The sequence below is a fragment of the Aquarana catesbeiana genome, linkage group LG06 (assembly GCF_042186555.1).
Source record: "Aquarana catesbeiana isolate 2022-GZ linkage group LG06, ASM4218655v1, whole genome shotgun sequence".
In the NCBI taxonomy this organism is placed as follows: Eukaryota; Metazoa; Chordata; class Amphibia; order Anura; family Ranidae; genus Aquarana; species Aquarana catesbeiana.
Genome location: NC_133329.1, coordinates 157,065,913 through 157,079,144, shown reverse-complemented (window position 1 = coordinate 157,079,144; position 13,232 = coordinate 157,065,913). Strand labels below are relative to the sequence as shown.

Genomic DNA, 13,232 nt, shown 5'->3' with positions numbered 1-13,232 from the left:
GCAGTTATCCGTATGTCAGAGAAAGGATTTCAAGGAGTTTACTTCATTTAAACCTGGGGGGACAGTGGCATCCAGCCTTTCTATCCAAAGTGCTTCTCTTTGGAGTAGTCTCCTGTCACGATCACCACCCCTGGGATCAGGGGGTATCACCTCCAATGCAATAAATCTAACAGCTTTGGGGTCATATTTGTGGTATAGACCAATATGGCATCCAACGGTAGTAAGTTTACCGTAGACATGATCATTGACTCTCTGTCTGAATTCCCTAATTGTCTTACCGACATAAAATGCTTTGCAAGTGCAAAGCATAAGATAGATAATGCCAGTAGTGTCGCATTTGGCCAATGTATAAAGGGTAAAAAATTCCCCATTGGGTAACTTGAAAGAGGTGCACGGGCCTATCCATGGGCAGAAGGAACAATGGCCACATGGAAACGTACCTGGGGTTTGATAGGTTCTACCAGAGTTAGATTTATAGTGGCTGCTGATTAAACGATCTCTAAGGGATTTGGCCCTACGGAATACTAGTTCTTGTATCTCACGTACGTGATGTTTGAGGACATAATGGTCAGTCAAAAGATGCCAATGTTTAGAGATAATTTTCCTGAGTTGTTCATGGTGTGCTGTTAGCTGTTAGCTCGGGTAAGGAGTTTTATCACCTTATTCTACCTTCCCCGGTTTACCATTATGCTTAAAATTGTTATTTGGTATTTAATTGCATATTCTCATTTATGTCTACAGATGTATTGTCCTGATGAAGCGGTAAACCCGCAAAACATGTTGAAATGTCACATGTCATCTGAAAACACAAAATCCTTTCAATATATATGTCTTTTGCTGTCTATTTGCTTTTTTTGTATAAATAAATATTGTGTTTTTTACTATTGGTTTGTACTTTATGGCTATACCCATTCTATATGTACCGCAATAGTCCCCTTGCCTTTTTTTCTTCTGGTGAGTTTGGGGTGGGGCCCATTCTCCCAATAACTCCTTTCAATTAATTTGGATGATGGTACATTTTTATTGACATATGTTAAATTTACCTTGGAAGGCCACACAATCTCAATATTAGTTTCAAGTCGATGGTTGTAGTTGCAAAGAGCCTTTTCATACCTTTCCTTTTTATGAATTACATGATGCACAGTAAAGTAAGCTGCTACATTCTGTAGTAAACATGTGCAACAAAATAAAACAAACATATGTAGTAAGCCAGGGTAGGCAACCTTTTGAGCCCTAGCATGCCAAAAAATGTTTGTAAGAGATTGAGAATTACCAGTGCCAGACAGAGCCTCCATTAGAAATTAAGGTGACCTGTACAGCCTATACGACACCCCCCTCCCCTCCCCCAGTGTCTCCCTACACTTTAACAAGAACCCATCCCACTCAGGGCTGGTGCTACCACTAGGCGAACTAGGCAGCTGCCTAGTTCGCCTATTGGTAGCACCGGCCCTGAGTGGGCCCTGAGTAGTTTAATTAGAGGTGCAGCGCAGCACTGGAGCCAGCGTTGCAGAAAGTAGAGCCGATGCTTCCTGTATAGCGCCGCCTCCTGTCACATGGGCAGAGAAAGGGGGTGGAGTCAATGGGGGTGGCAAAATGAGGTTTCGCCTAGGGTTTCAAAAATCCTTGCGCCAGCCCTGATCCCACTGTGTTTCCCCACAATCTTCCAGACGCCCACCATACGGCCTATCTTTAAAACTTGAGAAAGCGGAACATCTCAGGGATATTAGGCACTGCTGTGCACTTAGCATGAGAAAAGTGGGTGTGGTTACAATTCTTATATTGGGTGTGGTTTAGAAGAATCTGAGCCTACTCACATATATATTACACACATATTCTGTAGTCCCTGAACTCACATAATATGCAGATAAGAGTCTTACAGAGACACATAAACCTCAGCACAAAGGATCATTTTTCAAAAATGAAAATCTTTCATTACTTCCCCTTGTGGCCCCTTGATGGTATTTGTACCCTGAGTACTGGCAGAAATACTTTTGAAGTAGAGAAAACTCTGAGCCGAGCCAGAGATCCTTCCCTGACCCAAATGGTTCACTCTGTCAGCATGTGGAAGTCTTGATAGCCTTAGATAGTGTGTTTTGTGTCTGAGGTGCTAAAAATACAATGCTCTCATCTGTGATAACTTTCATTACTTCCCCTTGTGGCCCCTTGATGGTATTTATACCCTGAGTACTGGCAGAAATACTTTTGAAGTAGAGAAAACTCTGAGCCGAGCCAGAGATCCTTCATTGACCCAGTGGTTCACTCTGTCAGCATGTGGGGGTCTTGATAGCCTTAGATAGGGTGTTTTGTGTCTGAGGTGCTAAAAATACAATGCTCTCCTCTATGATAAGGTCACAGCAGAGCTCTGAAAGTGAAGTGGTTAGCATTTGCTGACTGCAGTACTAACACTAATGTGGGGGGATTTGAAAGGGGGCAGTAATGCCCCCCTACACCCCCACCCCACACACAATACATTTAAAAAATTTTGTATTATACATACTAGTTTTCCAGCTGTCTTATGTTTAGTCACATGACCAGAGGTCCTCTTCTCTGGTAATGGGTGGTCTTCAATGCTGCAAAAAACAGCCCTCATGTTATGTCAGCACTGTGAGCCAAGGCTGACGTGATGGAGGTAGTCATAACTGTAAGCACAAATACAAAATGCATACAATACTTGGGATGTTTAAAATGGCAAGGGATTTAGTCCATAGCAATAAAAACTGGCAGTCCAAAGGTTAAGCCAGTATCTGTCAGTTCGGGGGTTAAAGCAAGTATAGTAGCTTGGTCAAAGAGGCGGCTGCTGTCCTCAGAGTGCTGGCTCTGTAGTAAGCAAGAGAAGGGTAGAAGAAGGAAGCGCCACCTGAGTGCAGTATTAAAGGGTACTTTTAATGACACAATGTATGATTACACTTACAGGAAAAAATAGATAAAAAGGCTCATCTGTTTAATGGTGGTCCGTGGTGGGTTCCTCAGGTCCCAATCCGGATAGTGCTGCAGAGATGCAGGGCGCAAGTGATCAGGACCGACCCGTGACGTCACGTGCGCTCCATGCCGGCCCCAGCCTCTTCCTGATGGTCACAGGAGGAGCCCCTGGCCGATAACCTTCTATCTGTAACCTTGCATCTCTGCAGCACTATCCGGATCGGAACCTGAGGAACCCACCACGGACCACCATTAAACAGATGAGCCTTTTTATCTATTTTTTCCTGTAAGTGTAATCATATGTTGTGTCATTAAAAGTGTCATTTAAAGTACCCTTTAATACTGCACTCAGGTGGAGCTTCCTTCTTTTACCCTTCTAAGGCTGACGTGATGACACATCCCCAGAGGGTGTATCCACAAAGGAAGCTGGCTAGGTGTTTATGCTGGATGGAGAATGTGCAGAGGAAAGCACTGAAGCAGGAGTGTGGAAGCAGAGGACTTTTAAAAAATTAAGTTGAACTTTGAATTTGGTTGCATTGGCCTCAAGATTCCTGGATAAGTTAATGCAATGTTTTGATTGTTCTCCTGCTTGGACAACAAAAGATAATTAATTTAAATTTGATACATAGGTGTTATCTAAGAAATATTTATTTAATTAATTAATTAATTAATTCGGATACTCTGAAACGCGAAAATTCAGATTTTCACATTTTTGAATTTTCAAATTTCCGAATTTCGAATTTTCAAATTTCCGAATTTCGAATTTTCGAATTTTCGAATTCCGAATTTTCAAATTCCGAATTTATGAATTCCCAATTTCCGAATTTTGAATTTCAAATTTCCGAATTTTCAAAATTTTGAATTCTGAATTTACGAATTCTGAATTTCCAAATTTTCAAATTCCTGAATTTCCAGTTCTAAATTTTCAAATTCTGAATTTTTTAATTCCGAATTTCCGAAATTCATAAATTCGAAAATCTGAAAATCTGAAAAAAAGAAAGAAAATCGGTAAAATTCGAAATAATAACTAAGAATAACTATTAAATTATAGGTATTGGAATTTCCTTTCAAATTTGGCTGTTTGTGAACATAACGAATACAAATTTATCTGAAGTTACGAATTAACCGAAATAACGAATGCTGCATCTAAACAAATGGAATGGAACAAATTAATAATAAATAATAATAATAAAAAGGTTTTATTATTATTGTTATTTATTATTATTAGATTGTTGCGTTCCATTATACGGCATTCGTTATTTCAGATAATTCGTAACTTCGGATAAATTTGTACTCGTTACGTTCACTAACAGCCAAAGTTGAAAGGAAATTCAAATACCTATAATTTAATATTTATTATTAGTTTCTTAGAACTTTCAGATTTTCATTCTTATTTTTGGATTTTCAAATTTCCAAATTTTTAAATTTTCAAATTTCCTAATTTCGAATTTCCAAATTTCGAATTTCCCAAATTTCGAATTTCTGAAATTTCAAATTTCCCAAATTTCGAATTTCTGAAATTCAAAATTTTCCAATTTCCGAAATTTCAAATTTAGAATTTCCAAAATTCCGAAAATTCTAATTTTTGGAAATTTGAAAATTCGGAAATTCGGAATTTCCGAAAATTCGGAAATTCGGAATTTCCGAAAATTCGGAAATTAACGAATTTGTCAAAATTTGGAAAAAAATTATTCGGAACTAAACGAATTGCACATGTCTAATTGTCTCCCAGATTGATAGTACAGCAATGCACAGCAGTAATCCATCTGCTGCTTATATTGTGTTTGTTCAGCCATACACAACCAGTTGTATTACTTTTGATTAGCAAATAGAAAAAGGTAGATTTTTTTACCATGGAGCAGGCAGGTACAATTTTATTATGTCCTTAGAATTCATCAATGAAAACCACTGGGTACAAAATCACATGAGCTACTATTGCTGACAAATAAGAGGTACAAGCTTCTCGCCTGTCATGCTGATCCAGGTCACTTTCTAGTATAGGAGGGGAGTTCAGAATCTACATGCATAACTCGTTACATACTTACCCTACCTACTAACATTTATATGGTGGACATTATCAACTGTTTTAAATATGTTATTATTTTCTAGATTCAGTCTGTACATGAATCTCAAGACACAGATTTTGCTAATGGTAAGTTACATAAACTACTTAGCTAGAAATTCCTAACCTGGCCATACATTGGTTCAGTAGGGACCAGATTGATGGAATTTTTTCGATCAGCGTGTGGCCATCCCTGTTCAACAGAAGTTTATTGACTTCTTTTGAAGGGATATGCTTGAAAACTTTTGTCGTTTAAGTACCGCAGTCAGAATAAAATGTCCCAGGAGGGGGGGATTCCTCTATCCACACAAACATGGTGGATGGAGAAATCTGAGTTTTTATTTGTTCAGCCCACTACTGTATGTAAGTGTATGGCCAGCTTTACTCAAGAGACTTGTGTATACAGAGCTGTATGGAGCAGTCAAGGCACTGTTAATACACATGAATGAAAGACAGCTTTTTTTCCAAAAGATGCTCTATGTACTGTACAGTCTACTACTGCACAGCCTGCAGAGATGGAATAGGGGGCTAGATCTTATTTGTTCCACAAACAAATGACCCTTTGAAGCAGCCATGTACAGGCCTTCCTACCTTATCTGTAAAAGTACCCAGACATGATGAAAGAAAAGTAAAAAGTATGCTGAAGTGGTAGAACTAGGAGCTTGCGCCTATGATAATTTAGAATTGGAAAGTCAATTTTACCATACCTGTAAAAAAGTGTATGTATACACCTAAAACTTAATTCACATTATACAGTATGTGTTTGCATAAGATAAAGATGTCAGTTCTTCTCACTGACAATTAAGGCTGGTACACACTGGCCACCATTTGGCCAGTGTGTACAGCAGCCTGTCCGGCTTCTGTCAAAGGGGGCATGCTGGAAAACCAGCAGCCGATCAGCAATGGCTAGGAGTGCTGACAGGTGTTTTCTAGCAGGGGGCAGTCCCCACTCAAAAAACAATAGCTCAGCGGGGAGATTGCTGTACTAACATCACATAGTTAGTACAAGCTCCTCATGTTTTTTGGGTTTTTTTGTTCAGCCCACTGTGTTGAGCAAAAAACTGCCTGTGTGTACCCGGCATTAGTTGACTGCTGAAGACACTTTTAAAGTATTCTTCAAATAAATAAGAATGCAATACTCACTATTATTTTGCTGGGTGAGCATTTACCATCAATTTAACAGAATGTAATTACTTGAAATGTATTCACAATCTGGAAAGCAGACTAAAGCATATATCCAAGAATGCATATGCATGTGTGTGGGGAGTGGAGAGTGATAGTATCTAGTCCTTTGGCTCAGATCTTGAAACATTTTTTTAGTTGCACATTTCTCTTTTTTATCATACCTCATTTGTGGGTGTGGTTCCTAATTTTTTCTGTGACATTCCCTAACAAACATGCACTTTTCTTCCCCATAGAAACTGAATCAGAGTTTCCTCAAAGTAGTGGTGTTTCCACTGCCTTGGCATTAGTTATGAGGGCAAGGCAACAAGCAGAACAAGAAGAGGACTCCCCACCATTGAACAGAAAAACACCAAGTGATTCCAGTACAATGGCTCAAATTAAGATGGCAAGGGAACAAGCTGAACGTGATACAGACCAACCAAGCTACATTGTAGAGCCAAGTACTATAGAGAGGGTAATGAGCGCCAAGCATCAGGCTATGTACAAGGAGCAACCACCACGGCACGACACAGGACCATCAAATGCTATGGAGATGGTCATGAGAGCCAGACAGCAGGCTGAATATGAGGAACAGCAACAAAACTATGCGACAAACGCTATGGAGATGGCAATGAAAGCCAGGCAGCAGGCTGGACATGAGGATCAGCAACAAAACTATTGAACAGGTGCTATGGAGATGCCAATGGGAGCCGGGCATATGGAAGAAAGCAAGATGCAAAAAAAGAGCTAAGCAGCAACAGAAAGCTAGGCAATGACTGTGACAGTAAAATTTGTGGGGGCGAAAAAATTGTGATTCAAGGCATTCTTATTCTGAAGATAAAAGCCCACAAGAATAGGTCCTATACTTGTGTATATTGGTGATGTGACATAAACTGTATGCAAAATGTATTTTAAGATCTTGCATTATAATTAATGGCCCGTTAAATTTTCTTCAGTGTTATTGGCTATAATGGAATAGATCTCATTATGCATTTTGCCTTAAAGATTAATTCCAGATAGGGCAATTTGTACATAGTTAGATGAGTCCAGCTTGGGTCAATGTAAGTATGTATGTATTGCTAAAACTGTGGTGTCTCGCTGGAAATCACTGTAGTAGTGACCGCTACTCCAATGATCTTTAGCCTCCAGTCCCGTGCCAAGCAGCTACCACACTGTACTGTCAACACAGGGGGTCACTAGCACTGCACGTGTTGCATCCACTCAATGTATACAAGCGTTCTCTGAGTGGATGATGTGGAGAGGCGGGGTGGTGACGTCACAATCTCCACTTTGTCCAATGGAAAGTGTTCTCTGAATGGTGCTCGTGCCAAGCAGACCACCTCCTGTTTTCAGTAAGCAGCAGTGCAGCTGATTGTCACAGGACCCAGAGGCTAGTGGAGATCACTGTTGTAGCTGTGCCTACTACAGTGATTTCCAGCTTCCAAGGGGATCCCATCGGTACGGCACGTACGTACTTACATTGGTCCAAGCTGGACCAATGTAAGTATGTAAAAGTTGCCATACCTTGCAATCAACTTTAAAATGCATAAGTGTGGATTGACTGGTAAGTATTTAATCACAAATAACCTCTAATGAAGCCCATCAAACATGATCTAGGGGTTTTCTAAATTACACAAAGGAGCTGATCAATGAAAACTAGATATTCATCTAGTCCATCCATTCTCAGCCACGGTTCCTTCAGAGTTTGCAGAGGGGTTTCTTGAGCTGTGGCTGATTGACCTCCCATTTGACTGTGCCTGCATAGCCCGAGGGTAAATGCCACTTGGCGGAGCTAGCTGCTTGACACCAATGATCTTTTTAGTTGTCTGTAAAGATGGCATCCTTCCCATTAGCCACCAGTGTAAAGGGAATTTTTCCCACTAGCCACCAATAAATTGCTTCTTAAAGGGGTTCTCTGAGATCTGAAAATTATTTCAAGGGTTCCTCTGGGGTTATCTGATCTAGTATGATGACACGTATGATGCAGTTTGTCAATAACATTAACACAGCAGTTCTTGATTTTCTGCATCGCCCAGGATTTATTACCTGTTGATTCTGTCAGTAAGGCTGGCCATACATGGTTGAATTTCGAAAGAATTTTCTTTAGAAAATCTGAAAATTTGTGCATTTTGTGATCTGATGGTGCCACCATTGATCTCGAAATTCGACCAACCAAGCCTTCAATTTCACCTCATGTTGCTATAGAAAATAATTTTCGTGGCTGGGAATCTTCATTTCTTTTTGGGAATTTTCTTTTCTTGCACATGCGCATTTCTTTTTCAATTACATTTCTCGCACGGTTCTCCCATCATTGATTAGAAAATCGCTAATTTTTCAAAAAATTTCCAACATGTCCAATTACTCAAATTTGATGGCCGCACGAAAATCAGCTGTTGCTGCAGCCCACTAATGGTGCGAAATATGAACATTCTTAGATAAGGTTTTTGAAAGAAAATTCTTTTGAAATTTGACCTATGTATGGCCTGCCTTAGTCTGTTATTTTCAACATCCTTTAAAAAACAAAGAAGGGAATTTACTAAGAGAGAAACAGAATCTAGGGCAGCTGTGCATGGCAACCAATCAGCTTATTTCTTTAATTTTTTTAAAGCTTAACTGAACAAGCAGAAGATATAAACTAGTTACTATACACAGCTACTCCAGTTAAGGGTTAAGACAAAACATCTAATGCTGACAGGGGTGCTTACAATGGTTAGCTTAGATTTATTAATTTATGTAAAAACATTATGCCAAAAGGAAAAAACTGTTTCTATAACTGCTTAAAAAATGTTAGCTATAGTTGGGCTTTAAATGGTAAAGTCCGTATAAATCTACTAGTCCATCTAACACTCCTCTCTCAACTGGTTGGTAATACTGCCGTCTAATGGTGGCTATAGTGTTACTCCATAGATAGGGTGGCTAAACTCCACCACCCTAAGACAGGAAGTGTGTTACTGGCAGGATCAGCAGGTGAAAGTAAAGGAAAAAGCCTAAAAAGGAAAACCCATAGCAGCCACCACATCTAATGATTGGTAAGATGCAATACATTCCATTTTTGTTTTTGGGTTAAAATATGCTTTAATTGATATTTTTGCACGGAAAGTTAACTTGTTTACATGTTTTCTAGGAACAATTTCATGATGTGCAGATAGTTTAAAATGTAATCTGATATGATTACTTTATTTTATTAAAATAATAGCTTAATATTAGTTCACTGTTTCTTTGAATGTGTTATTCTTATTTGTTTTTGTAAGTTATATACAATCAGGAAATTTGGTGTGTCAATATAAAGTATGTTAGTGGCTAACTGAATATATTTTAAGCTCATTTCCCTAAGATATTACACAATGAGATTATAAAAATAATTATGATAACTAAAGCATGCATGTTAGCTTAGTGAATTGGGCCTGAAAGTACTTTCCTGTCGCATCATGGCAGCATACACTTTGGGTTGTGACTCCGCCCCCACAACCTGATAGGACTACATAGCTATAAATTGTAGAGATGGCCCCTGCCCAGTATTCTCTTATTTTTCCTCACCTGAAGGACTGAACATATCAGAAGCACCCCCTTACCGAATTCGCCCCAGCCAGGTTCTAGCCTCTCCTGGGTGGAATTCCTTACCTGTACAGCCTCTAAACGAGCTAGATGGAAGGAACCCCGCTCTGGTGATCTCGGGGGTATGTTGCGGCTCCAGTATAAGCCTTAAACAGGCTTAGTTGTTGTGCAGCGGTCTCCATGTCACTTTGCTTTATTTTCGTTTTTCCTCCTCCTTTGCTGGGCTCTGTGGTCCCTCTGTGCCTCCCTTCAGGCTTCCCGGGCGTCTCGGCGCTTCCGCGCATGTGCAGTGCGCACCCTCAGGGCGTCCTTTCGATTTTGCCAGTTTCCAAGATGGCGCCGGGCGCCTCGCGCCGCTACTGCGCATGCGCGAGCGGGTCGTGACCTCGGCGGCCATGGCGGCAATTTTAAAAGCCCTGTTTGTCATTTTTGAGCTCTCCTTGCTTCCTGGAAGACTTCTGACTGCTGTATTCTGACTTGCTGTATCTCTAAAGTATCCCCCCTCTGGGTAAGTGCCTAATACTTATGCACTGTCTTTCTGGGTCCTGTTTGCATGCTCTTACCTTCCTATACCCTTCTCAGGTGCTCACCTTCCTCTCCTATGGAGGCCGCTGCCCCAACAGATCATCACCAGCCTAATAGGTAAGGGGGGGGGATTCCAGTGGTAAGTAGAGAAGATTGAAAAAAGAGAGCAGGACCGTATTAACGCTACCTAATTGGTCAGCCCTGTCAGGTCCGCAAGATCGTCTAAGTCAGGACGAAGAGAATCTTCGCACAGGAGAAGCCGCTCCGGCCATAGACGCAGCCGCTCACGCGGAAGAAGTCGCTCAGGCCACAAGGGGAGTCGTAGACGGAGTCGATCCCATTCAAGACATAGCCGTTCCTACCACAGAAGATCCCCTGCACGAGGACACCAATCCTCTGCGCACCCTTCCCGCCCAGCCGGGAACGCTTGCTGGGTATGCGGGGCCACGGCCCTCCCAGACAAACTAGCCTGCCGCAAGTGCATGATTGAAGCCACCAGGGAGAAAGAGCCGGATTCCATAGAACCCACTGGAGCCTCTACTCCCCAGGTCTCAACTCCTGATGTAGAGCTTACAGCCCATAGCGCCTCACCCACCATTCCCAGTGCATCAAGGGATCAAGAACTCCCGTCGGATGATGAGGAGCTGGAAGCATCAGCTGGCTTTGATTTTGCGCTCATAGAACCGTTCATCAGATCGGTTAAGGAAGCGATTAACTGGGAGGAGCTGGAGGAGATACAGCCAAAACAGAGGAAGTATTTCCCAAACCTCAAGAGAGTCCCGGAGGCTTTCCCATTCATCGACGAATTAGATGAGCTGATTAAGGAGGAGTGGCAGAATCCAGAAAAGAAGTTTAGTCTGTCCAACAGGCTTACCAAATTGTACCCACTCAAGGAACCCAAGGTATCCCCCTTACTTTCTCCTCCAGTAGTGGATGCATCTCTGATGCGTCTAGCCAGGCACGTGACGCTCCCCATTGAAGATGCAGTAACGTTCAGAGACGTGCTTGACAGGAAGGTGGATACAGACCTTAAGAGAGCTTACCTGTTCGCAGGAGGTGCCTGCAGGCCAGCGGTGGCATTAGCGGCGGTTGGGAAAGCTATCTCCAGCTGGTCCTCAGCTACAGCAAGACTCGTCACTGAGGGCGCAGATCAAGAGCAGATCACTAAAGCATTACAGGAACTTAGCCTTGCGGGAGATTTCGTGGCGGAAGCTTCCGTAGATACTATCAGATCCACATCAAGGTCCATGTTAGCTTCCGTAATGGCCAGAAGGGCGCTATGGCTTAAACCTTGGTCAGCTGACCCCACCTCGAAATCTAACTGGTGCAGGATTCCGTATGACGGGGTGAACCTCTTTGGGGCGAAGCTAGATACCGCAATCTCTAAAGTGACAGGCGGGAAGTCGGGTCTCATACCATCGGACAGAAGGCCGAAACAACAAAGGCTACCTCCCTCTAAACGTAATCTTCCGGAGAGGTACAGGGATGCTAAATCCTATAGACCCGGGAAGGAATACAGAAGGAGCTGGAAGAACCCCCAGACGTCCTTCCTCAAATTTCAGAAGCCCAAAACCCCTGCCTCCAATGACCAGAAGTCCTTTTGAAGGTTCGCCCGCCCTACCAGCGGTAGTGGGTGCCAGACTCACAAAGTTCAAGTTGGTCTGGGCGGGAATGATAAAGGACCCATGGACGGTGTCCACCATTCATTTCGGACACAGGTGGGCATTCAGAGGTCGTCCTCCAAGAGACCAATTCTGCTCAACCAGACTTCCTCCTTCTCAAGAAAAAAGACTATCCCTAGTCCGGTATATCCAGGAGTTGCTCCAAAAACAAGCAATAGTGGAGGTACCGCTATCTCAAAGAGGCAAGGGTTTCTATTCCCCACTTTTCTTAGTGAAAAAGAAATCAGGGGACCTTCGTCCAGTCTTGGACCTAAAAAACCTCAACCGGTCGATACAGATAGAAACATTCAAGATGGAGAGCCTTCAATCAATCCTCCAAGCAATAAACTTGGGAGATTGGATGCTGTCAATCGACCTCCAGGACGCATATTTACATATCCCTATCCATACCGAGTTCCAAAAGTTTCTCCGGTTTACCCTAAACCATCGGCACTTCCAATTCCGAAGCCTCCCGTTCGGGATCTCTACCGCACCCAGGACGTTTACAAAGGTCCTATTACCTGTAATAGCCCACCTGAGAGAAAGAGGGCTGAGGGTCCACCACTACCTGGACGACATCCTACTTCTCTCAGACAGCCAGGACTCTCTCGTCCTTCACAGGGAAATCCTAGTCTCCACATTACAGTCCCTAGGGTGGCTGATAAATTGGAAGAAGAGCAACATCCATCCCACACAGAGAATGGTCTTTCTGGGAGCCGAACTGGACACGAGGGAGAATACAGTGGAACTTCCGGGGGAAAAAATCCCTCCTCTAATTCAAAAGGTGAAAAGGGCAATCTCTGCTACAATGCTCCCGGCCAGAACATGTCTCAGTGTCCTGGGCTCCCTAGCTTCCACCATTCCAATGGTCCAATGGGCACAATGGAATTCGAGGCCTCTCCAGATCTCCTTTCTGCGCCAGTGGAAGGGCACATCAATGTCCCAACCAATCTTCATCTCTCAGGAAGTGAAGCAATTATTGAAGTGGTGGGTACGACCTCACAACTTGGGAAGATGCAGGCATATAATCACTCCCTATCAAGAAACCGTGACCTCAGATGCCAGTCTACAGGGATGGGGAGCTCACTATCAGGACCTTGCGGCTCAGGGTCGTTGGCCTTTCAGGGCACAGGATACAGTGTCGAATGTTCTGGAGATGAGAGCAGCGTTCCAGGCTCTCCTGGCCTTCAGTTTTCACTTGAGGGGGAAGCACGTCCTCCTGAGGATGGACAACAAGGTAGCTGTTGCCTACATCAACAGGCAGGGGGGCACCAGAAGCAGGTCCATGTTGCAGGAGGTCCGTCCTGTTCTGGAATGGGCACAGCTGAATCTACTGGACCTAAGGG

The 13,232-nt window shown here is 42.7% G+C and overlaps 1 protein-coding gene and 1 long non-coding RNA gene across 4 annotated transcripts in view; one reads left to right on the top strand and one right to left on the bottom strand.

Moving 5' to 3' along the window:
• TMC5 (transmembrane channel like 5) overlaps positions 1-9,351 on the top strand; it is a 276,225-nt gene extending 266,874 nt beyond the window's left edge. For all 3 annotated transcript variants that reach the window (XM_073591105.1, XM_073591106.1, XM_073591108.1), the window contains exons 21-22: positions 5,029-5,071; positions 6,400-9,351. In XM_073591105.1, the coding sequence (XP_073447206.1) occupies positions 5,029-5,071; positions 6,400-6,827 (471 nt within the window). In that variant the 3' untranslated portion in view covers positions 6,828-9,351. The remainder of the gene's footprint in view (positions 1-5,028; positions 5,072-6,399) is intronic.
• The window catches only part of LOC141101781 (uncharacterized), a 128,691-nt gene that overhangs the window by 82,898 nt on the left and 32,561 nt on the right, over positions 1-13,232 (bottom strand). The gene's annotated exons all lie outside the window — the stretch shown is intronic.